The following is a 26,554-nucleotide window of genomic DNA, read 5'->3' on the forward strand; positions in this document are numbered from 1 at the left end:
ACAATACCAAATGTGAAGGTGATTAGAAAACATTGGTTTTGGCAACAAAATGGTATGTGTCCTTTTGTCACAACTAGGCAAATATCTCTTATCATAGAACTGCTGGAAACTAACCTGGAAATCTCTGGCACAGATAGATCAGATGTTTCATTGGTAGAAATGGTGAGAGGTGAAGCACATAGGGGCATTTTTCCACTATAAGAGAGAGCAAGTTCCTTGTCACCTCTTCATCTTCCACTAAGTAGAGGAAACATGAAGTGGTTGGTTTTTACCTTTATCTGCCTCCATCTGGCAGAGGGGCTGGTGAGGTGAGTATAAGCCACTGGATTTTTTTTCTCCCGTGCATGAATCATAGGTATAGAAATAGTTAGATACCAACCTCACCAGGGTAATTTGTAGCACCAGGTATTACAGACAGCTGGGGAGCATTAATCAGGGGGCACCAGGCAACATGTTTTCCTAGTCTGCCCCTGGCCTACTTTGCTCGAGACACTATTGTGTCTATAAGTTAGACTAGGTCTAGGGTGGCACCTTACAGGGGGTGGCATAATAAGCGGCCTCTACCCAGAGCCAGCCCTTACATGGTTCACGCGGTTCATTCTGGATAGATTCATGGAAAAAGAGGATTATTTCTGCACCTCTCTTTTTTCTATATACATTATCAGCGACTTGGTGCACTTCCACAAAAAGGTAGAAACACGAGGACAGCCAGTTACACATGCATGTTCATGCTGGACAAAGTTGGCACGGTTAAGCTTTTTGGGAAGAAACATGGCAGAGACAAGCTGTCTAGTGACAAATATGGCACTGGGAAGCTGTTTGGGGACAATGATAGCAGGGGCATGATGTATGGGCAGGAAGATTCTGTTGTTAAGCTTTTTGGGCACAAGAAGGCACTGTTAAGCTATTTGGAGACATATGTCAGAGACAAGCTGATTGGACACAAAGATGACACTGTTTGGGTACAAAGATTACACTTTTAAGCTGTTTGGGGTCAAAGTTGGCACTGTTAAGCTGTGTGGGGATGAAGTTGGCACGGTTAGGTTGCTTAGGATGTATGGCTCAAATGGTGTGTGAATGTATGCTCATAATGCTCACATCATGCACCAACAATATACTAATTCAACCAATTTGAGCATTTGTGATTTTGTGATCTAGTTTAGTTGACATGGAGGACTGATCTTGATAAAAATGGGGGATTTTAATTAAAGATTATAATATTTTAAAATAATATATAACAAATTGATATGGTGCAGAGACCAAATGAGGAAAATGTGGCGTGGGCAGCAAGTGGTGGGCAAATTAAGATTAGGGAGTGCATGAGTTTAGTTAGGCCTAGGGCAGAACAAAACCTAAATAAGTCTTATTGATTTGATCTGTTCTTGATAAAATTATGACCTTTTGCAAATAGAGTAGTGGACTTCTATGGTAAGATTTAAGTAAGAAAAGACAGATTGAAATATTCAATATGTTATTGCATATGTACCTTTATGGATTTTCTATGCTTGCTGAGACACGTGGACAATCTGACTGACCTGGTTGTATATTAGTACAACTGGGTTGCTGCAAGCTTCCAGTTTTGTTAAAGGACCATCAGACAACCTATATTTGTGCCCAACAGATATCTATAGTGGAACATAGACTATTCTTGTCCTCAAGAATATAGGTCTCTCAAATATCTCCATCAAATCTTATAATGGAAACATGGATATATAAAAAGTAAATGGCCAAGAGATAAGAAGAGTGGGTAAGAAATCACTAAAATATTACTTGAAATGCAGCACAAAGACAGTCTCAAGAAACCACAGTGACCCAGTGAAAAATAGTTTAACACCTTTCTGAAACTGTCCTTCTTTGTCTCATTGTCCTCTTTCACTTTTGTCTAAAGAGTTCCTCTAAAAAGATACAAGTCAGCCAGAGAAACTATGCGGGAAAAAGGAATTTTGAATGAATTCATGAGGACTCACAAGAAAGATCCTGCCCTGAAGTACAACTTCAACCAGAAATATGATTTTGCTGTAGCCTATGAGCCGATGTACATGGATGTGAGTAAGATGTGGGTATAGGTACATTGCTATGACCATTTAAAAGGTGTGCATATTCAGTTCTTCTGTACACTCTTTCTAGACTTACTACTATGGTGAGATCAGCATTGGAACACCACCTCAGAACTTCCTGGTTCTTTTTGACACTGGATCATCTAACTTGTGGGTGCCATCAACTTACTGTCAAAGTGCAGCTTGTGGTAAGTATTGTTTCAATGTGTTGTAGAATTTTTAAAGTTATAAAGTTTTGCAGTCTTTATTTATGGCAACGGCAATATAATATTGAGAGATAGGAACTGCAACTTGTGCAACAGAAAAATTATAAGGATTAAATCAAATCCTAAAAAGAGATGGTGCCTATATGTAGAGCTGGTGGAAGGACTTTTGCCACTTTAGGCAAAACCTCATGTTGCTGCTTCTTTGGCCCCACTCCTAGTATCCTACCCTTGGGGGTGGAGTCATGTGAGTGCATCATACACGTGACTTGCACCCCTGTGTTGATGGCATCTGAGTTTCCATCTCTCCTCGATCCTGGAGCTGGGAGGATCTATATGTATAAAAAAGTAGCTGTCTGGCATACTAGCCGTTGCATCACTCATTTGGAATGGCAGGATGCTTTCGTGGAGCTTCCTCATTTAGAGTGCTGCCTCCATCTCCTCTGTGTCGGGGACTTGCCCAGCACCCAGGTTGCATTTACAAGATTTGCCCAGCACCCAGGTTGCATCCACAGGATTTGCCCCATCACCCAGATTACATACACAGGATTTGCCCCAGCACACAGATTACACACATATGACTTGCCCCAGCAACCAGATTGCTCACAGTCTCAAGACTTGCCAATATCCCATCAACAGGACTCTCCCATCACCCAGGTTGCATCTACAGGGCTTGCCCACCACCCAGATTGCACCAACAGGATTTGCTCCAGCAACCAGATTACACAAAGACATGGGATTTGCCCAGATTGCATCCACAGGATTTGCTCAGAACCTCTCAGTCTTCTGGAGTCTTAGGGCTCCTCTCAGTCAGGCTCCTCTCAGTCTGGTTCATCAGCATCCTTTATTCATTTTATACCCTTTAGGCCAAAAACAGTAAAAGTAATGGGTAGACTACATAATCAAAACACACACATATACTCTGCACTTACAAATGCCTGCCAATGCACACATATATACACAAGCACATTCACGCTTACCCCTACAGATAAACATCCTGGCTTTCACTTGTCTTTTGCATCCACACACATACTTGCATTTATTTATCTCTCCCCTTTCTCATTATCACTCTTTTCTTTTTATCTTTCCCCTTTCTCGTTATCTCTCTTGCTTCTTTTTAGGTCTCCAATTTGTCCCCACCTTTTCACTTTCACTTTCTATTTATCTACCTTGTCTTTGATCCCCCTTCTTCTTTATCTCTCCCATTTGTCACCATCTCTCTTCCTTCTCTCTCCCCTTTCTCCCTATCCCTTCCCCTATTCATTATCTTTCCCCTCTCATGTTATCTCTGCAACTTTTCTCCATCTCTCAACTTTCTCATTATCTCTCCCCTTTCTTTACATCTCTTTTCTTTCTCACTATCCTCCTCTTTTCCCATCTCTTCATTTTTCTCATTGCCCCTTCTCTTCTATATCTCCGCTATATATTTGACTTATTCACTCCACTTTTTACTATCTCTTCCCTTTCTCATATCTTACCACTGTCTTGCTATCTACCTTTCTCGGTATATATATATATATACATATATCCGCTTTCTCCCCATCAGTTACCTTGCAGAGGTCCTGTCATGGGAGCGCAAGGCCCATGTAGATCTGCTCTATAGGCCAGCACCTACCTTGCCTATAGATAGCGCTGGCCCTGTTTATATGTTAAGGTAGGATAGATTAAACAGAAATAGACTAAAATAGACTAAATTAGACTAAACAGAAATAAGGGAAGGTTGAAAAGAATAGTATGTACTGTGTTAATAACCATGTCCTAGAAGCAGATAATGGCTGTGTTGACCTTGTTGGTCAGCTTTAGAGAATTTTGGGAGCACCAATTGCCAAGCTGCTTATAGTACCATCAAGCTGATTTATTAAGTCTACTTAAAGGTATACTTTTGCAATCAATGGTTTTGAATATGATTATCCAAGATACCAACGCATATTGTTTTTTAAATGCAGGCAATCACAACCTATTTAACCCCAGCCAATCTTCCACCTATACTTCCAATGGCCAACAGTTTTCCATGTCTTATGGAAGTGGCAGTGTCACTGGTGTTTTTGGTTATGACACAGTATCGGTGAGTAACTTGCATTTATGTTTCTAGGGCGGTAGGGATAAAATGTGTCTTTAAAAGGAAAATGGGACAGTTTTCATTACCAATATTTTTTTGTCTACTTTTCTGTTTTAAAAATAATTTTATTTTCCAAGAGGCCTACACACATACATATAACTGCAACAAAACATTCTATACTAGGAAAACAAATATGTGCACACTACACAAAAAAGCTCTTCCTCATTAGTATTAGAATTGTCATAACAAGTTAGAACAGTGTCATAGTTGAGCAGGAATGAGTCATCCAAAATAGCCACATGAATACCAAGTTACTGCATTCAAAATCACAGTATAATGTCCCTGACAGCCTTAACTAAATACTTTAATATGTATTCTTTCAAAATAAATAAAAATAGAAATTAGAGCTGCAGCTTCCTTCCTTTGTGGTCCAAAATGTTTTGCCTCTGATGTGAGATACTTACTTGTGTATTACTTATTTTTCAGCTGAACACATCTCCTACCATGTGATATACCTACCATATGTCTGCTCCAACGCTGGCTCTGTAAAATTACATTTATTTATATAGTGCCAGCAGATTACGTAATGCTGCAAGAGGGGTTCTAATGAGATCCTCTTTGTATATAAAAAAATAACATCTCCTGCATAGACATAGTAAGGGGGTGGGGGAAGAGGGTACACATTTGAAGAGACCTCTCACTGGATAAAGATGCCCAGTATCTGTGGCACCCAGCGAGGTCAGGTAGAGGTGGCAGCAGCACAGTGTAAGTGTATGATGTTTGAGTAAGTGTGTATGGTGTTGAAGTGAGTGTGCGTTACTGCATGGGGGTAGAGTATGTAATAGTGTATGGTGTGAGCATGTGTGTACATGTTACTATATAGTGTTTGCTAGCGTACGGCATTTCCATGAGGGGTGTGTGTTAGTACAGTATTTGCTCGATTGTAAGACGACCCCCCAAATCTGAATATTAATTTAGGAAAAAAGAAAAAGCCTGAATCGGAGACAGGAGGATCCAGGTCCCTTGCAGCTCTGCGGGGGATCTGGATCTTAGTCGTCTCATAGTCAGGCCTATTTGAGGTCTGATTATAAGACGAGCATTTGCTCTGAAAAAAACCTTGTCTTATAATCGAGCACGTGTGCGTGAGTGTGAAGGTGTTAGTATGTGGTGTCCAGCATGTGTGTGTCTCAGTACATATATATATATATAATATATATATCTATATATACACACACATATAATGTATATATATACTAAGGTGTTCGATGGGGTTGAGGTCAGGGCTCTGTGCAGGCCAGTCAAGTTTTTCCAAACCAAACTCACCCAATCATGTCTTTATAGACCTTGCTTTGTCCACTGGGGCACAGTCATGCTGGAATAGAGAAGGACCTTCCAATACTGTTCCCACAAAGTTGAAAGCATAGCATTGTCCAAAATTTCTTAGTATGTCTCCTTCGGGGGGGGGGGGATGACTACCTTAATATTAATGTCTATGTATTTAGAATGCAATGTCATAAAAGTCCCTGTTGGTGTAATCATCAGGTGTCCCAATACTTTTGTCCATATAATGTACATATATATGTGTATGTGCGCATTTGTAAAGAGTTAGAATCAGTGTCTGTGTGTTCTAGTGTGTGCTCGAGAAAATCCAGCTGCCATAGTGCACATTGGCACCAACGACATGGTAAAAGGAAGATGGAGAGTCCTAAAAGGTAATTTTAGGGATATAGGGAGTAAGGTTCGGAAAAGGACCTCCCAGGTAGTATTCTGGGAAATACTACCTATGCCCAAGGGCATGCGAACCCCTAAAAATATGGGGGGATAGCATTCTCCTCAATCCTGCCCCTGATTCTGTGTTTCTCTAAGCATTTTGAGCATCACTGTGAGCTGTAGTTTCTGCTGCTTGCATTACCATGGTGACATGCAAATCAAGCAGCAACAGGAGCAGATTCCTTGTGGTGATACAGCTTGGTGAAGTGCAGAGTGCAGCGGCAATGGAGCAGAGCAAAGTTCAATTGCTCCACTGCCTGCTGCCCCTGTAAAACGATATATGCCTAATTTACAGATCCGTAGCTAGGCCCTTTTGTACCCTAGGCAAGAATGGAAAATTGTGCTGCCCAGCTAATTTTTTTACAGAGGTTATTTTATTGACATTGCCCTTACACAAACCTGTCCATTAACATGCCTATATGCATACACTGCCCTCACACACACCTGCCCATAAACACACATATACACATACACTGCCCTTACACACCCATGCCTTTACACACACACATGAACATACACACACCAGCTTACAAACACAAACATACTCACATTGCTCTTACACACACCTGCCCATATACACACAAAAGCTTACAAAAACACACATATATATACATATACACTGCCCCTACACCCCTTTAGCCCCATCTCTTACTTTTCTTATCTTCCATCTTTCATCCTCCATCCTGTTGTGAGAGTATGAGGTCTGTCATCACAGACCTCTGCTTTAGTTCTCCGTAATAATTATGTGCCTCCTTTTGATGCAAAGCACAGGGGTACGACAGTGATCAGGGAGCACGGAAGCCGAGGTCTGAAGTGACAGACTTTGCGTTCCCTAATGTTGGGCCAGTTAGAAGGGGTTTGTGATCTCCCAACAAGTCCTGCAGGCTGATTGGGTGGCTGTGGGCCCCCTCGCAGCTGCGCCCGAGGCGAGTCCCTCTCTCGCCTCACCCTTCCTACGGCCTTGCTAATTTATCTGGGGGAATTTCTCCATTATATGTCACCCTGCATGATTTCCTTGGGGGGAATCCATCCCTCCCAGTTCCTACTCCCATGCCTGTGCCTGTACATGTACACAAATACAGCAGGAAATTAGGCACCTTAATGCCTGACTGGAGTCTTGATGTAAGAAGGAGGGCTTTGGGTTTTTAGCGCACTGAGCTGATTTTGCTTTGGGGTACGATCTCTAGTCATGATGGATTGCACCTGAAAGCAAGAGGGTCCAATATGTTGGGGAGACACTGGCTAGAGGGTTTTAAACTATAAATGGGGGGGGGTAAATCCTGGCTAGACAGTGTAGTAAGGAAAGGCGTTTTAGTTAGTAACCAGGTGGGTGGACCTGGATGCTTAATTTGTACAGATAATGGGAAGAAGCATATATTTTGCCCCCCCCCCCCAAACAAGGATAGAAGGTGTCTGCAGTATGCGTGTTAAATGGCAAACTTAAGGACATGTCTACAAATGCTCACAGTTTAAGACACAGAGGGCAAGAAAGGGGGAGGGGTTGCCCTATATGTAGAAAATAAAATGTAACCTAACACAAGCTAGTGAGGATAGCATAGAGTCAGCTTGGGTTACACTACAATTTGATAAAAGTACAGTAACCTGTGTAGGTGTGGACAAGTAGAAGAGTTACATAATTTACTAGCTGAGGAAATAGCTAAAATGTCATTCAAGGAAAAAGCTATAATCATGGCCAGTTGCAGCTGGTTGTGCCAGGAGTACAGATATTCTTAATTCCCTACTCTGATTATATTTAAAACAAGTAGCTGAGAAGCCAGCTCAAAAGGAGGCCATATCAGATTTTAGTATTCACAAAAGGACATTTGATATAGGATAGTACTGTAGGGATTTAATGATCATCAATCAGTGTGATTTAATATAAGAACAGTGACTGAGTCGTACCACACAAAAACAAATGTTATATTTTAGAAAAACTGACTTTTCTGAAATGAGAATATGTGTAAAGGAGTTATTATCAGACTGGCACAATTTAAATGGGGTGTAGGAGGAATAGGAATATTTAAAAGTTAAATTATTGAAGGCAAAGACAAAATTGTATTAAGCTTGTCAGTAAGAGCAAAAAATGTAAACAAACCACTGTGGTACTGTGCAGAAGTGGCCAGAATAGTAAGAAAAAACAGTGAGCATTTAGTAAGTACAAATAAACTCAAAGTGAAAAAGATAGAAAAATCTATAAGATTAGGCAGAAAAAGACAAAACAAATTATAAGAGCTGTCAAAACGCACGCAGAAGAAAGAATTGCCCAGTCAGTAAAAAGGGGAGATAAAAAGAAAGTGAAACAAGGATTAATTAGATTAAAAACAAAAGGAGTGTGTGTAGAAGGGGATTAAGGACTAGCTGACTGTCTCAATTAATATATATATATATATGTTCAGTTTTTACAGATTGAAATAAAGCAAAGGGAAATTAGCAAAAGTTGTGCCCATTCACAAGAAACCCAATAGGGAGGAGTCCGGCAAATACAGGCCTGTATACAGTATCTCACAAAAGTGAGTACACCCCTCACATTTTTGTAAATATTTTATTATATCTTTTCATGTGACAACACTGAAGAAATAACACTCTGCTACAATGAAAAGTAGTGTGTACAGCCTGTATAACAGTGTAAATTTGCTGTCCCCTCAAAATAACTCAAAACACAGCCATTAATGTCTTATACTTCCCAACATTTCAAAATGTGAAAGAGGGACACTTTTAAAAAAAAAATCTCACGGAACTCACCAATACAAGCAATTGCACTTTACAATGTCGCGCTCGCATCGCCACTTAAAACACACTTCGTTTTTGTCAGCAGTCATGCATATTAACTATAACCAAAACATTGAATTGAATTCCCATGAGGCTCAGCCAGACATACGACTTCCATGATGCTGGATGATAAGAAGTGCAGCAACAGTAAAGCTGCAGATGCTAGCTGTGAACAAAAATTCCCATGATTCTCAGCCAGCCATGTATCCACCATAATGCTGGCTGAGTATCATTGGAAGAGTAATCCACAGCAGCAAAGATTTTTTTAAATGAAAAAAGGCTAATGTTAGCCTCCCTCCCAGGACACGTACACACATCTGCCCATAAACACACGTATACACATACACTGCCTTTACATACATATATACTGCCCTTACACACACACATATGCACGTACACTGCACCAGAGCCTGTCCTAGTTTGTGTGTGTCTGAGTGTTGGTGTGGCAGGGCCTGTCCTTGTGTGCATGTGTCTGGGTGTCGGTGTGGCAGAGCCTGTCCCGTTGTGTGTGTCTGGTGTCGGTGTGGTAGAGCCTGCCCTGGTGTGTGTGTCTGGGTATCAGGGCCCTTACACAGACCTCTCCATAAACACACATACACTGCCCTTACACACAAACACATATACACATACACTGCTCTTAGACCCACACATATACACGTACACTGCCCTTAGACACACACACATATACACATACACTGCCCTTACACACACACACATATACACGTACACTGCCCTTACACACGCACACATATACACATACACTGCCCTTACACACACACATACATGTACACTGCCCTTACACATACACACACACATATATACATGTACACTGCCCTTACACACATATATATATATATATATATATATATATATATATATATATATATATATATATATATATACATACACTGCCTTACACACCAGCTAACAAATACCTATACTGCTCTTACACACACCGGCCCATACACACAAACAAGCTTACAAACACATACATTGCCCTTACCCCTTTTCTCCCCATCTCTTACCTCTTCCACCATCCACCATCCTTCTGCCTTCTGTCTTCTGCCTCCATCCTGTTCCCTGCGGTGGGAGCGCGAGGTCTGTCACTTCACTCGCTTTACTACTCCCTCATCACTACGCGCCGGCTATTGCTGCCGAGCGCAGGGATGACGTCATTATTTGCCGGTGCGTAGTTATTAGGGAGTAGTAAAGTGAGGTCTAAAGTGACAGACCTCGCGCTCCCTAATGGTGTGCGTACACGCCTAAGTGGAAATGTCCAAATTGGGCCCAAAGTGTCAATAGTTTGTGTGGCCACCACTTTTTCCAGCACTGCTTTAACCCTCTTGGGCATGGAGTTCACCAGTGCTTCACAGGTTGCCACTGGAGTCCTCTTCCACTCCTCCATGACGACATCACGGAGCTGTTGGATGTTAGAGACCTCCCACCTTCTGTTTGAGTATGCTCCACAGATGCTAAATAGGGTTTAGGTCTGGAGACATGCTTGGCCAGTCCATCACTGGCCAAATGGGCCCAATTTGGACATTTCCACTTAGGGGGTGTACTCACTTTTGTTGCCAAGGTTTAGACATTAATGGCTGTGTGTTGAGTTATTTTGAGCAAATTTACACTGTTATACAGGCTGTACCCTCACTACTTTACATTGTAGCAGAGTGTAATTTCTTTAGTTTTGTCACATGAAAAGATCTAATAAACTCACTTTTGTGAGATACTGTATCTGTAGTAGGGAAATTAATGGAAACTATGTTAAAGGATAGACTTGATGAACATCAAAAATTACATGGGTTTCACAGTCAAAAACAACATGGATTTACTTCATGCAAAACTAATCTTATTGATTTTTTTGATTGGGTGATTTCAGTAAGGCTTTTGACACTGTCCCACATAGAAGACTTTGATTCCAATATGGATGAATGGATTGGAAAGTGGCTGAGTGACAACAGAGGGTTGTAGGTCAATGGAGTATATCCGGAGCAAGGTCTTGTTACCAGCAGAGTACCTCAGGGATCTGTACTTGGACCTATTCTATTTAATATTTTCATTAGTGATATTGCAGAAGGTCTTGATGGCAATGTATGTCTTTTTACTGATGACACAAATATTTGCAAAAGGGTTGCTGTTCCTGGAGGGATAAGTAAAATGGCAAATGATTTAGGTATACTGGAAAAATGGTCTGAGCGGTGACAACTGACATTTGATGTAGATAAGTGCAAGATAATGCACCTAAGGATACTATCCTAACCTCAACATCTGAGGAAAGGGATTTAGGAGTATATTAGACAATGCAATAGACCATAAGGATATAGATACTTTGGAGAAGGTTCAGAGAAGGGCTATTAAAATGGTTCATGGATTGGATAAAACATACCGGAAAAGGTTAAAGGATCCCAATTGTAAATGTGGAGCTGCGTGTAAAGGTGCTTAAAAAATCAGATCCTCTTCAATCCTAATTTTTGAAACATCATTTTTGAAACACCTTTACACGCAGCTCCACATTTACAATTGGAGCTGTCTTTCTGAGTGTAACCATTTATTGTCTATTGATTGCATTTTTTTGTTTATATATATATTTGTTCTTATCCTTATGGTCACTTTTGAGACATGTTTTTGTAAGTAAATATTTTTGCTTGTCTTCACATGGTAAATGTGTGTGTCACGGATTTGCGCAAGGTTCAGTTGATTTTCTGGTGTATTGTTTTAATAGGTGATTGTGCCCTATTTGTGTACCGCGTGCAGCATTTTTTTGACACTTGATATTTTATTATTTTATATTTTAAATCTGTCTTCTATTTTTAATTGGCTGCCTTACAATTTCTTTTTTGCACATGTTAACATATATATATAGCCTAGAAAAAAGACATGAAAGAGGGATATGAAAGAAACATTTAAATACTTTAAAAAAGGGAATACTTTAAAAGGGAATCAACCTGATAAGTTTTTATTTCAAAGAAGAAATACTACCACAACAAGAGGACATAGTCTAAGGCTAGAGGGGCAAAGTTTTAAAAGTAATATCAGAAAATATTACTGAACTGAAAGGGTAGTGAATGCATGGGATAGCCTTCCAGCAGAAGTGGTAGAGAAGACTATACCAAAGGCATTTAAGTAAGCATGGGATAGGCATACAGCTGAACTATTGAGAAGTTGTGCAGATTATGTGTGCCAAATGGTCTGCTGCTACTTTTTATGTTTTTATGTTAGTGTATGTTGTTGCAGGGCTGCACTGGCACCTTAAGGCTGCAGCCGCACATCATGCATGTGTCTTGATGTCAGCATGTATGTGTGAGTGTCAGCGTATGGTGTTGGAGTGTCAGGGGTGAGCCTAGGTTCCTCTTTCCTCCCATAAGGTGTGCTTATGGAAGGATCATAATGCAGGCGATGGGTGGAACATGGGCGGAACAATGGTTGGTTCAAAGCGATGGACATTGGGCAGGCTGATTGGGAAGCATGGGGGCCCAGGCTTCAAGTCTGTACTAGGCCTAAAGATTTGTGATGGTGGCCCAGGTAATCTCACGTAGTGCAGGCAGTAAATATAACATGACCAACTACAATGACAACCTCCATTCAAATGAAGTAAAATAAAGACATTAAAAACAAATATCATTTTTTCACTTTATACTATCTACTACTATATTCTCTGTATCTCACTGTAATTAACACTCAAATATCTTTTAATTGAACCATATGTCCATACCTGGGAACCGGCTTCTCCGGTTCAAGACCCGAATCCTCCGGGTCGCGGGAGTGGGGTCTTGACAAGCCCCACTCCCCGCCCATTTCCCCTTTAAATGGGGGTGTTTCCCGCTGCCGCCATGAACTCCCTGGACCGCCCACCAACGTCAGCGAGACCGCCCGCAGACGTCAGTGTGCAGTCCTGGGCGTGTCCCGCAAGGGAAGGCTCCGGGTAGCTGGAGCCAAGGAGTTCCCAGGTATGCATATGTCTACCAGAATAGACCATAACGGATAATACATTTGAAAGCAGGAACAACTAGAAATTAGTAATTAATTATTGTCTGATGGTGTGAAATAATAAACTATAAGTATGTTGTCTGATTCTATATAATACTCTTTTTTGTTCATCCTTGAAATATAATCTACAGATTGCTATATTCCATTATACAGGTTCAGGGACTCACTCTTACTAATCAGGAGTTTGGTTTGACATACACAGAGAGTGGCAGCAGTTTCTACTACTCCAAGTTTGATGGAATCTTTGGTATGGCTTATCCTGCTATGTCTGCAGGTGGTGCCACCACTGCCATGCAAGGCATGCTGCAACAAAATCTGCTGAACTACCCGATCTTCAGTGTGTACATGGGCAGGTAAGCCCAAGGAAAAATACATATTTCTATTTCTAATAGAGTATATGTTTGTCATTAAAATTACATATACGTTTTGTTCCTTCTTTTTCTCTTTTCCTCTCGCTTTGCCCTTTTCCACTCTTCCTTCTCTCTCTCTCCCTTCCTTATGCCCCAGTCTTTTTTCTATCTCCCTATTTCTTCTGTCTTTCCATCTCCCTTTTTTTCTTCGAATGCCCTTATTTTCTTGACCCCCTGATATTGAGGTGAACTGATTTTTAAAATGAAACCCGGGGACATTTTTTTTAATTGGCAAAGGGTAAAAAACTATTTTATAAGCATATTTTCTTCAAACTATATATGCAGTGTATTTGGCATGTGTTTTCTCACATTTTGACCATTAGAATCTTTTGGGCAGATTGAGAGTATCATGGGCCTGGTGCCGAGGATTAAAATAGACAGAATCTAAGCTTCTCGGCATTAATGTGTACTGGATAAAGAAATCAGTGCGAAGTAGATAATATAGGATAAAATCTTATATGATGGAACTGAGAGTACATCAGTACAATTAAAAAAAGTAATCATACACGGGACTCCTGAAATCACAATTTAGTGCTAATCCTTTTTAATAAAATATGCAGATTAAAAAATTAGTAAATAACACAAAACCTTTACTTTTCATCTCACTGATTTCTGGACCTAGAAAGTTTTGTCCTCTGAAGTGACTACAAATTCAGGAGGGCGTTTTATCACTGGATACATAAAAATTATATAGTTCTTTGCCAGGAAACAGATGACACAAATACACAAGACAGGCTCTGCCACACCGACACCCAAACACACACACCAGGACAGGCTCTGCCACACCGATACACAAACACACACCAGGGCTTGCTCTGTAACACTGATACCCAGACACACACACCAGGGCAGGCTCTACCACACCGACACCAGACACACACAACGGGACAGGCTCTGCCACACCGACACCCAGACACATGCACACAAGGACAGGCCCTGCCACACCAACACTCAGACACACACAAACTAGGACAGGCTCTGCCACACCGACACACACCAGGAAAGGCTCTGCCATACCGACACCCGCACCAGGACCAGGATAGGCTCTGCCGACACCCAGACACACACCAGGACACGCACTGCAACACCGACACCAAACACACACACCAGGACAGGCTCTGCCACACCGACACCCACATCCGGACGGGTTAAGCTACTAAAAAAAAAATTCCACACTGCTTTGTCGTTGACCCCCCTTTTGTGTTTTTGCCCCCCTGTGTATCATCCCCTGCCAGCACTATGTGTATTTATGCCCCTAGCCTGCCCCTCACTTTAGTATTGATTTATGTAATGGCCCCCGCTGCCCCTTGTGTATCGATGCCACCAGCCCAGATAAAATACTGCCCTGCAGTATGGGGGATGTATATCTGACTAGTTGGTTCCCTTCCATGGGTCTATACATTCCTCATACTGCAGGGCTGACACTGGTCAGCAATATGTAAAAGTTTTGTGTCCTGGAAAGGTCACCCTTGTGTATTGCCCCCAGCTAGCCCCACATTGTATATTTATCCCAACACCCAGCCTCCCTTAAGTATTGATTTATGTGATGCCCCAGCCAGCACCCCCTTGTGAATTAATGCCCCCATACCCAAATGCAAACATTGCCCCCCTTTAGTATCATGTCAGCCATGTTACCCAGATTGGGAGCAGGACCTGCCCAACACCCAGATTGGAATCATAAGACTTGCCATCCTAGGCTCAAACGGCCTTCCTGTGCCATGCCCCCCCCACTTAAAACATTAATTCACTCATTCATATACTCATTTACAGATACTCATTCATTCCCTCATTCACGCATACTCGTTCATACACCCTCCCCCACCTGTGAGCACTTCTCTTGTACTGCCCAGGGGAAGCAAGAATGCAGTGGAGTCATGTGACGTGACATAAGTTCACTGACTCAGCTGGGTTCCTGCTTCCCTTGGGCGGATTCAAGAGATGTTGCTCGCACCACAGGGTAAGCAGCAGGGCCCCTGCGGAAATTAATCCGGCCCTGCATCCGGGGACATGTCCAGAGACATAATTCGTCTGTGGACAGTGTCCTTAATCCAGGGACTGTCTGGAAACCGGGGACATCTGGTCACCCTACCTTATATCTGATACCAGCCCAGCAGAAATTTTGTTTGCGCCCTTTTTATTTTTATTTTTTTTTTATTTTAATACAATAAAAGGAAAAATAAATATGACATGCACAATATGTTGCTCCCAACTATCTCTTTTCTTCTCCATCCTTGAAACTGTTCTTTCACTGACGTCTCATGCTGTCCAGTTATAAACAAAGTAAAATGTAATCTGGTATGTACAGTGGAAAGGCATTTGTAAAATTTGTGTACATTCTAGAAGCCATACACTGCATTATTTGTAAAATGCCAAATAATTTCTCCAATCTCACATTATGGTTTGTGGTAAATGGTAAAAAAAAAACATGTGACTTTGTGTTTTAACCTCTCTCTGTTTAGCCAGTCTGGAGAGGTTATCTTTGGTGGAGTTGAAAACAGTTTGTACTCTGGACAAATCCAGTGGGCACCAGTAACTCAGGAGGTATACTGGCAGATTGGAATTGATGCGTAAGTTAACCAAACCTCTTTCTTATGAAGACAGGAATTGAGTACCTCAATTAAATAAGTAATACATTTGCTAGAATTTTACACCAGAATAACATTGTATTAGAATACACTTGTAGATGTGGGTTGAAATTTGATTAACTAAATGCTTACAATTAATAATCCTTGTAGATGGGGAACATAAAAAAATAAAAGGACAAAATATCTATTTGGTTAAGACAGGAAAATAAGTAAGACCATCTATGCAAGATTTGCATATATGAAAAGAAAACTTTTTTTAGGTTATGTATGCATGCACTCATAGTTTTGGATGCATTACCAGGCATTGAAAATGTGTCACGTGGTGCTTAGTGACGCTATTGCTAAATATGCTGTTCTGAAACATTAGTTACTTGGTTATCAGTTATTTAAACATTCCAAGTTTGTAAGTGTCTGGTAACCATAGGGTAACAATACAGATCTTGACAACTGTCTGTGGTACATTCACTAAAGGCAGAGTGGATAGGAGAGTTGCGGTTTTAACATTTTTTTTTACTAATCATTATGAATATCCAATGTAAAGGGCTGAGCTGATATTGCAAAATGCATAATTGAATGGTTGAGGAAAGGTTAAAGTAATCTCCCAGATTTAACTACACATTATACGTGGCCTGACACAATTTCCTGTAGCAGATGCTCACTGGGACTGGCTCATCATAGTGTATAGTGAAGTCAAAAATGGGAATTTTTATATGATGACTGAATCCTCTTTATGTTTTTATGTATTACCTTTCTTTTAAAGAGTTTTGGGCGTCACTGGATACTGCCTATTAAACATGTAGTTAGCCAAATGTGTCATGGGTGGCTTTATTAGTCAGCCTCCTGGACTGAATGTTACCAGCACTCCCATATCCTGGCTCATATAGTTCATATACAACCCTACAATATAACATATTTCTAGAGAGAGAGAGAGGCAGGGCTAGAATGGGACTTAAAATTATCCCTTGCCCTTTATGGCCAGTGGCAGATATACAATGCCTGTTCTGCTGGATATGCATAGTGGCCGTGTTTATTCATTGAGCAGATTCACACTGAAGGACCAGTTCTGCCAATAGCGTCGGCAACTCCTGTCCAGCAATCTGCCAATGTTTTTGGAACCCTGCTCCTATTTTGTTGTATTTTTCCGCAGTCCACCGTGTCAAAACGAAACAAGATCCCACACAAATTTGTTGATGATTCCTTTAAATTAAGGGCAACCCAGAGGACCTACCATGCTGTCCCTAATCTTGTAAATACAAAAAGCAAACCAATATCTGGTGTCACTTTTGCACAACTTCTTGAGGATTCAATATTGTTTAAACCCCAGTTTGTCTTTGTATTCAACGAGGGACTCATCAATAGATACTGTATATTTTTTCTGGTGTTTACATTTCTACAAACTTTGCCTGAAGTAAAAAGAGATGTATCTTAACCCCTTAAGGACAATGGGCGGTCCCAAAACCCATTGAAAACAATGCATTTTGAGCCTGTACATGTACAGGCTTTGCCATTAAGGGGTTAAATAATTTGTCATCCATGGGGTGATTATCATTGTGCATTAATTTGAGCAGTATTAAATATCTACTTCTTATTTTAGCAACAATTGTGGTTGAATATACTGCATCTAGTAAGTTCTTTACTGGGCTGTTTTTACCATGCCCATAAGCATAGTTAATGCTCAACTTCTTCAGTTGATACCAAGATTGACACTTTCCTGTGTTGGGGACCAAGAACTGGACAGTAAACAAATTTGTCTGGAACAGTATCTCTCAACATTGAAGGTTTCATAAATTGGATGAGGATTAATTCTGTCATATTTACCCTGATTGTAAACAGGGTAAACAGAGGGAATTTCCAGGATTTAACCAAACAAAGCCACTCACTCTCTTCTACCTGCACCAACGAAGTCTAAGTCCTATTATTTGTTCTCTGGCACTTTGCTCCACAATAAAGCACTGAAGCTTTTCAGAGCACGAAGTCTCTATATTCTTACTTTATTGGTTTGCTGTGAAGAATTTGGCGGATGAGCTGCCAGTTGCAGGATCAGAGGTGTGTGCAGTACAACAGCCTGTATAGGAATATTGCTAGAAAGGAGAAGGGAGAGGACTTTAGGACAGGAAGTTAAATCATATGCTATTTCATTGGTCACTAGCACTGGAGTTACATATAACATACTGCTCCTAGAAAACCGTTATGGTGATTATATCATAAATCACATTCATTTCAATTTATAATCAAAGAACTATCTAGTCTATTTCTACTTAACTTAGTTTATAGCTTATAGCTTTTGCAATATGTTTTTGCAGATTTTCCATAAATGGACAAGCTACAGGATGGTGTGGCCAAGGATGTCAGGCCATTGTAGATACTGGAACCTCTCCTCTCACTGTGCCACAGCAATATATGGGAACTCTCTTACAGTATCTAGGAGCACAGCAGGGCCAAAATGGAGAAGTAAGTTAATATTTAAACATTTTAATGGCTACATAACGTAATAAAAATTGATTTAAAATATGCTACACAACTGCTTGCTGACGCTACAGTTGTGGCTTAAAGTTTTGAGAATAACACAAATATTAATTTCCACAAAGTCTGCTGCCTCAGTTTAGATGATAGCAATCTGCATATATTCCAGAATGAAAATGAATCCCAAAAAAACATTTCCACTGCATTTCAATCCTGTCCCAAAAGGACCAGCTGACACCATGTCAGTGATTCTCTCATAAACACAGGTGAGAGTGTTGATGTGGAGATCACTCTGTTATGCTGATTGAGTTAGAATAACAGACAGTGAGCTTTAAAAGGAGGTTGGTGCTTGACATCATTGTTCTTCCTTTGTTAACCATGGTTACCTGCAAGGAAACATGCTGTCATCATTGCTTTGCACAAAAATGGCTTCACAGGCAAGGATATTGCTGCTAGCAAAATGGCACCTAAATCAACCATTTATTGGATTGAAGAAATTCTAGGACAGAGGCTCAATAGTTGTGAAGAATGCATCAAGGTACCCAAGAAAGTCCATCAAGCACCTGGATTCAGCTGCGGGATCGGAGTGCCACCAGTGCAGAGCTTGCTCAAGAATGACAGCAGGCAGGTGTGAGTGCATCTGCATGCACAGCGAGGCGAAGAGTTTTGAAGGATGGCCTGGTGTCAAGGAGAGCAGCAAAGAAGCCACTTCTCTCCAGGAAAAACATCAGGGACAGATTGATATTCTGCAAAAGGTACAGGGATTGGACTGCTGAGGACTGGGGTAAAGTCATTTTCTCTGACAAATCCCTTTACAATTGTTTGGGGCATCCGTAAAAAAGCTTATCCAGAGAGGACTAAGTGAGCGCTACTATCAGTTCTGTGTCATGCCAACAGTAAAGCATCCTGGGACCATTCATATGTGGGCTCACTCACAATTTTGCCTAAGAACACAGCCATGAATAAAGAATGGTACTAACACAGTTTGGTGTCTAACAATGCTTTTTCTAGCATGATGGAGCACCTTGCCAAAACTAAGAGGAACAAAACATAAAAATTTGGGGTCCATTGCCAGAAAACTACCCAGCCCTATATCCTATTGAGAACTTGTGGTCAATCTTCAAGAGGCGAGTGGACAACCCAACACCCACAAATTCTGACAAACTCAAAGCATTGATTATGCAGGAATAGGATGCCATCAGTCAAGATGTGGCCCAGAAGTTTCATTGACAGCATGCCAGGGCGGATTGCAGAGGTCTTGAAAAAGAGGGTTCAACACTGCAAATATTGACTCTTTGCATAAACGTAATGTAATTGTCAGTAAAAGCCTTTGACGCTTATGAAATGCTTATAATTATACTTCAGTGTACCATAGTAACATCTGACAAAAATATCTAAGAACACTGAAGCAGCAAACATTGTGAAGACCAAAACTTTTGGCCACGACTGTCTCCTAGGGTGGACCTTTCGTGGAAAACAAATCTGGTTTCTTCTGTTATCTACTGATTTTCAGATGTTATTACACTGCGTTACATGAGACCTCCATGTTCTAGCCTTTTGCTCCTGGCCGTTCACACAGTGGCCGTTCGCACAGTATGTGTGGGTGTTAGTTGTTAGAGTCAGTGTTGTGTTAGTTTGAGTGTGTGTTAGCGTGTGGGTGAGTGTTAGAGTGCATGTAAGTGTGTGTTGGTGTGAATGTGTAAATGTGCATGTTTGTGTTAGCATGAGTGCGTAAGTGCAATTTAGTGTGTATTTGTGTTAATGTTATTGTCAATATGTAAGTGTGTATTAGCATGAGTGTGTTTCTGTTAGCATGAGTGTGTAAGTGTGACTGTATCTGTTTGTGTGTTGGTGTGAGAGTGAGTGTGTAAACGTGTAAGCTAGTGAGTATTCTGTGTAATTTACCAGAGGGTAAATTACCAGAGGGTAAATTTTTAAAACAAACTAACAAAAAAGATCCTTATTAAAAATGAGGCTCCTATAAAATGTAATATACTTTACATCAAAAATGATATATTGTTTTTTTGTAGACTTGTTTTTTTGTAGACATGTTGCTCCATATTTGTACATTGGTATTGCAAGGGAATATGACCTGTTTTGGAATATAATTCTGTTTGTTCTTCTCTAACTAGTTCCTAGTGAACTGTGACTCTATACAGAACTTGCCAACTATTAGTTTTACTATCAACGGATTCCAGTTCCCTATTCCACCCTCTGGATACATTGTTCAGGTACTCTCATGCCATGTTATCAATATGTGTGCTATTGTGTGACACCCTTTATTGGTCTTCACATGCAGATGGTGATTCTTGCATTGAAATTCAATGGCATTGTATACTTTGATCAGCCGGTGTGTATATTTATTTATATGAGTGCTGAATAAACCTGAGAAGATTTGAAGTCAAAGTAGTACTGGCCTACTGGAATACCCAGATAATTTCCAGTAGGCTGCATCCCCAGGGGCCAATCTTGAGGCCTGCCATCAAATTATACTTGCGGCCAACATTGCAACTGCAGAGCCAAAAAGAGACCTGTGCGAGTTGATGTACAGATCTTCTACACCCATGGCGCATCTGCCAGTCAGTATGGCACTTCATATGGTGTCATATTGGACGCATCAGTTATTGGCAAACGTAGAAATCAAGACCACATTGCAGACTGACCGAGGATGAGGTTAGAAGAAAAATATGCTGAGTTGTATGAATTAATGAAAATAATTGTTGAATATTGTATGAATATGTAGGGGGGCATAATAATGTAGAGGTAATAAGATGCTGGGGAAATAATAGGTGGGTATAGATATGATGAGAAGTTATGTAAGAGTGCATGATGGAGGGGGATGACTGTGGTACAATGTCGAGGCATTCAGCAACACCGAGATCGGCATCCCTGGGGCGTCAACGTCCGCCATACAATGATCGCCTCCTAAGCTTCAGTTGTGTTGCTGAAATGCCTCGATAGAGAGGCATTCAGCGACACACAGAACACCCACCCCAGGACGTGCTGTGACTGCTCCGGAGAACGGTCTCAAGCGCCACTGCGAGAGATTTTGCCACTCGCAAACAAGTTTCCTGAGAAATCTGGCTCCCCTTGCAGGTTGAATACAGATACTGCACTCAACCATGCAAGTCAATGGAGCCCAGCTTTCTAATCACAATGTGTTTAGTAAAATATATATATATTTTTAAATTTAAAAAATGAAAAAAGCTAAAAAAATGTGGTAACATTTAAAAATAATTATGCAGTGATGTCACCTTAAGGAGAACCATCCATTTCCAGCAAAATGTAAATCCATACATGGAAAAAATACCGTCATGCCCCTCTCACCCTTACCTGCTCTCCCCAGCTGTTCTCCTTCACTGCATGCCATCCAAAAGCTCTGCGATCGCAGAGTAGGCCGAAGGGTGGTAGACCAAAACTGCAGCCTAAAGTTTCAGCAAACCCCAGGTGTTGCCCAAGCATCAACACAATGCAGTACACCTGTAGAGGGGAAGTAATGCCTGTAATCCCCATTAAGTATCCACCATACAGAACTAATGAACCAGGTGCTATGGATTTACCCCTGCCTAGTAACCAATCCAGTAAGGAGCTTGTTCAGCACAGGGGAGGAGTAGATACCTGCAGCACTATAAAAACCCCTCCAACTGTGAGCACTTTACTCCAGTGTTCCAGAACTTTGGTTCCTGTATGTCCGTGGACTTCAACTTTCTGTTCTCCTCTGCTTGCTATAGACCCTCTATTGGATTCTTCGTTACTTGACCTCCAGCTTCCCTATTGGACTACCCCGTTTGCCTGTTACTTGACCCTTGCCTGGACTACCGTTTACTCTGATTGTCACCTGCCCCTGACCTATTGCTTTGTTTACTGACACCGCTTTGGACTATCCTCTGCTCTTACGCTCGCAGCCCAATCCTGACAAATACCATCATTTCAAATGCCCAAGGGGTGTCTACTTTTGAAAAAATAAATGGTTTGATGGGGTAAATGGCAGTGGCCGAGTTCAGAGATGGGCACAGACTGACCAAAATGGAAAAAAGTGCACTTACCAAATGTGTCTTTTTATCCCCCAAACTACCAGACAAACCTATGCATGGGTGTATCACTGTACCCAAGAGTTGCTGAACACATATTGGGGTGTTTGATAGTGGCGTATTGCTGGAACTATAAATTCATACCTGAAATACAATTCTTGTGAAAAACAAACAAAAAAATTACTACCACAAACTTTGGCAAAGTTGGTAAACTGAATTGGCCAGGTTCAAAAATGCCCCAAATAGGATGCAGGCTGACCAGATGTAAAAAAAAAAAGTGTGCACTTTCCAAATGTGGTCTTTGAACCCCCCAAAAAAACAGAAAAATGGTATCTCTGTACTCATATTGAGGTGTTTGGCAGGTGTTTGACACAAACCAGGAGCTATAAATGCATACCTGAATTACAATGTGTGTGAAAAAGAACAGAAACTTTGACAAAGGCTGGTGGTAAAATTAGTGCACGGAAAGAGTTATAATAATAGCATTTCAAATACCCTGGGGTGTCTAGTTTTGAAAGGTATGTGGTTTGATGGAGGAAAATGTAATTAGCTGGCTTCAAAGATGCCAAATAGGACATGGGAGCAGGATAGCCAGATTTAAAAAAAAGGTTTTGAAATATTAATCTGTTACTTGTACTTATTGCCCTACAACTTGCAACAATGAAGACAAATATTAGAATCTATTTAGCAGGTTGTTTCTTTGGCTTTTGTAGATGAGTAAAAGATTTTTCAAATAAGTCAGAAAAGGTGTTTTTTTAAGTTTGCACCATATTTTATACTTGTAATGTAAATTAGATTATATGATCAAAATATCGATATCAAAAGAAAGTTCTGAAAAAAACAATAGATAGTGGGTACACCAAATGAGAGAAGAAAATTACAGCTAAACAGGAACACTGCAAGAAATTTGGTCACAAAGGGAACAAAAAAAATAAAAAAACAGCTTGGTCCTCAAGGAGTTAATACCAGTAACTGGCAAGTATTATACTATAGGCATGTAATCTGTCAACAGATTTCTTTATTTTGTTATATGACTTCTCAGTGTGCCCATTAAAGTCATTATTAGAGTGAAATTATACAGTGAATTACCGTATTTGCTCGAGACGAGGTTTTTTTCAGAGCCAATGCTCTGAAAAATACCCCTTGTCTTATATTTGAGGCCGTCTTATAATCAGACCTCAAAAAGAGCTCTCACTATGAGACTAAGATCCAGATCCCCTGCAGCGCTGCAAGGGACCTGGATCCTCCTCTCTGGTAACCTCCACGGCTGCCGGCACTTCCTCTGGGAGCTTCTATGATGGAGCGCCGGCGTGATCTTCCGGTGATGTCTGGTGCATATTGCGCAGACAACCTCCGCTGCTTCGGCACTTCTGCCGGGGCTTCTATGATGGAGCACCGGAAGGTCACGTCATGCCTGTGCTTCGTCGTAGGAACCCCAGCAGAGGTTGTCTACGCGCATTGCGCAGTTGTCCACGTGCTGCCTCCACTAGACACCAGGCAGTCTGAAGTACGAGGAACGGGTCTGGGGAAGCATTGGTAAGTTGGGGGGGGTAGAGTGGCATATGGGGGGTGATGTAAGGCAATTCTGGGGGGGCAGAGTGGCATAACGGGGGTTAAAAGGCATATCATGGAGGCAGAGTGACATATAGGCAGGTATAAGGCATATCTGGGGGCAGAGTGGCATATAGGGGTGTATAAGGCATATCTGGGGGGCAGAGTAGCAAGCCGTGAGGCAGATGTGCATAACTGGGGGGGCAGGTTGGCAAATAAAAGGAAATAAAAACAAAAAATAATTTTTCTCAATCATAGTTTTTATTAAATATGAAAAATAGTTTACATGTGAATTAATATTTACCAGTAAAACATTTTTTCTATAGGGTAGTCTTATATTCAGGATTTTTCTTTTTTTTCCTAAATTAATATTCAAATTGGGGGGGTCATCTTATAATAAATTATAATACAATATAATATACTATTTTGAATTTCACTCAAATAAATGCACAACAATGCATAATGTTCTGCCTTTCTCCTGCACACTTGCTTTCTAGCCAGCATTTCTACTTCTTGTAAAATTCCAGTCTAACAAATCCTCTTTCTTTTCTTTCAGTATAATGGTTACTGCACAGTTGGTGTTGAGGCTACTTATCTCCCATCACAAAATGGACAGCCCCTGTGGATTCTGGGAGATGTTTTCCTCAGGCAGTATTACTCTGTGTATGATATGGGCAATAACAGGGTCGGCTTTGCTCAGGCAGCTTAAAGTCATCTTTTCTATACTGCTGTCTGAAGTAGAACATATTCCTTCAAAGTCGTTCTTGCATTGGTGAATCTCCTTAAAGCATTAACTGTAACAGTATATCAATAAATTATGAATTCCAGTGATAACTGCATACATGTGTACAGTCACGTATGTTATACGCTACAAAAGGGGAATATCAGTTGACTCACTAAACACCAGTTCTCAAGTATTGACCAAAAAAAAGCCATCAATTACCATGACATTTCATAAAAAAACTGTAACCTAGTGAATATGTAGATACAAAAGTTATATACCGTATTGGCTCGATTATAGGCCGCACCCAATTATAGGCCACACCGTTAAAGTTTGGTGCTATTTGAAAAAAAATGTTTTAAAGAAAAAATACCCAAATACATAGATATTCCCCTATTCCCCTCTGCTCCTCTGATATGGCACTCTGCCCCCCTGATATGCTTTATGCCCTCGATAATGCCACTCTACCGTGTTTCAAAAATTGGTAAATCTCCCACTCAGCGTTAAGAACATGTGATTTCCTAGTGTTCAGTACAAATCCCAAAAAACTCTCACTGACAATCTAGAATACACCTGTGACTACGTCTTAAAGGGATAGCAACACTGTCAATCTCTTGAAACTGGAGATATTATATATAGCCACATGTTTTAAAATGTTTTTTTCATTGGAGTTTTGTGGCCCTAGTCAGAAATAAAGCCAATCTGTTCACTAATCCAGGATTGTAAAGCAAGTATTGTATAATCGACATATAGCGCAAATGGCATGTGATAACACAATATGCATAATTAGTATTACATCTGCCAAACAAAGTTGCTGTAATGCCTCGCTATCAAGGCATTCAGTAACATCGAAAACTGCAGCAGGGGCCCCGTCTGACCATTCCACAGAGCGTCAATGTACGGCATAAATATGGAGATCATCTTACCAATCACAATGTGATTAGTAAAATAAATAAAATAAGAAAAAAAAGGTAAATACATAAATATTTGGTAACATGTAAAATAATTCCCCAGTGATGTCACCACCCAGTACCAACAAAATATAAAATTTATATACACTTTATTAGGTACACCTTGCTAGTACAGGGTTGGACCCTCTTTCCTTCAGAACCGCCTTCATTCTTCGTGGCATACTTTCTACAAGGTGCTGGAAACATTCCTCTGAGATTTTGGCCCATATAACACATGATGACATCACTCAGTTCCTGCAGATTTGTCGGCTGCACATCCATGATGCGAATCTCCCATTCCACCATATCCCAAAGGTGCTCTATTGGATTGAGATCTAGTGACTGTGGAGGCCATTGAAGTACAGTGAACTCATTGTCTTGCTCAAGAAACCAGTTTGAGAAGATATGAGCTTTGTGACATGGTGCATTATACTGCTAGAAGTAGCCATCATAAGATGGGTACACTGTGGTCATAAAGGGATGGACATGATCAGCAACAATACCCAGATAGGCTGTCGCGTTTTGTCAATGCTCAATTGGTACTAAGGGGCCCAAAGTGCACCAAGAAAATGTCCTCCACACCATTACACCACCACCAGCCTGAACCATTGCTAAAAGGCAGGATGGAGCCATGCCTTCATGTTGTTTACACCAAAGTCTGACCCTGCCATCTGAATGTCGCAGCTGGAATTGAGGCCAGGCAACGTTCTTCCAGTCTTCCATTGTCCAATTTTGGTGAGCCTGTGTGAATTGCAGCCTCAGTTTCCTGTTCTTAGTGGCACCCAGTGTGGTCTTCTGGTGCTGTAGCCCATCTGCTTTAAGGTTCGATGTGTTGTGCATTCAGAGATGGTATGCTGTATACCTTAGTTGTAACATGTGGTTATTTGAGTTACTGTTGCCTTTCTGTCATCTCAAACCAGTCTGCCCATTCTCATCTGACATCAATAAGGTATTTTTGTCCACACAACCGCCGCTCACTGGATATTTTGATGATCCCA

General features: G+C 40.9%; 1 protein-coding gene across 1 annotated transcript; it reads left to right on the forward strand.

Moving 5' to 3' along the window:
- Nucleotides 1-252: 252 nt before the first annotated feature.
- Nucleotides 253-24,699, forward strand: LOC128472429 (gastricsin-like). Its single transcript, XM_053454271.1, has 9 exons — nucleotides 253-308; nucleotides 1,889-2,045; nucleotides 2,128-2,245; nucleotides 4,207-4,325; nucleotides 12,999-13,198; nucleotides 15,715-15,822; nucleotides 18,144-18,291; nucleotides 20,436-20,534; nucleotides 24,442-24,699. The coding sequence occupies exons 1-9, from the start codon at nucleotides 253-255 to the stop codon at nucleotides 24,592-24,594; spliced, it is 1,158 nt and encodes a 385-aa protein (XP_053310246.1). The 3' UTR covers nucleotides 24,595-24,699.
- Nucleotides 24,700-26,554: the final 1,855 nt, after the last annotated feature.

Source organism: Spea bombifrons, chromosome 2 (genome assembly GCF_027358695.1).
Source record: "Spea bombifrons isolate aSpeBom1 chromosome 2, aSpeBom1.2.pri, whole genome shotgun sequence".
In the NCBI taxonomy this organism is placed as follows: domain Eukaryota; kingdom Metazoa; phylum Chordata; class Amphibia; order Anura; family Pelobatidae; genus Spea; species Spea bombifrons.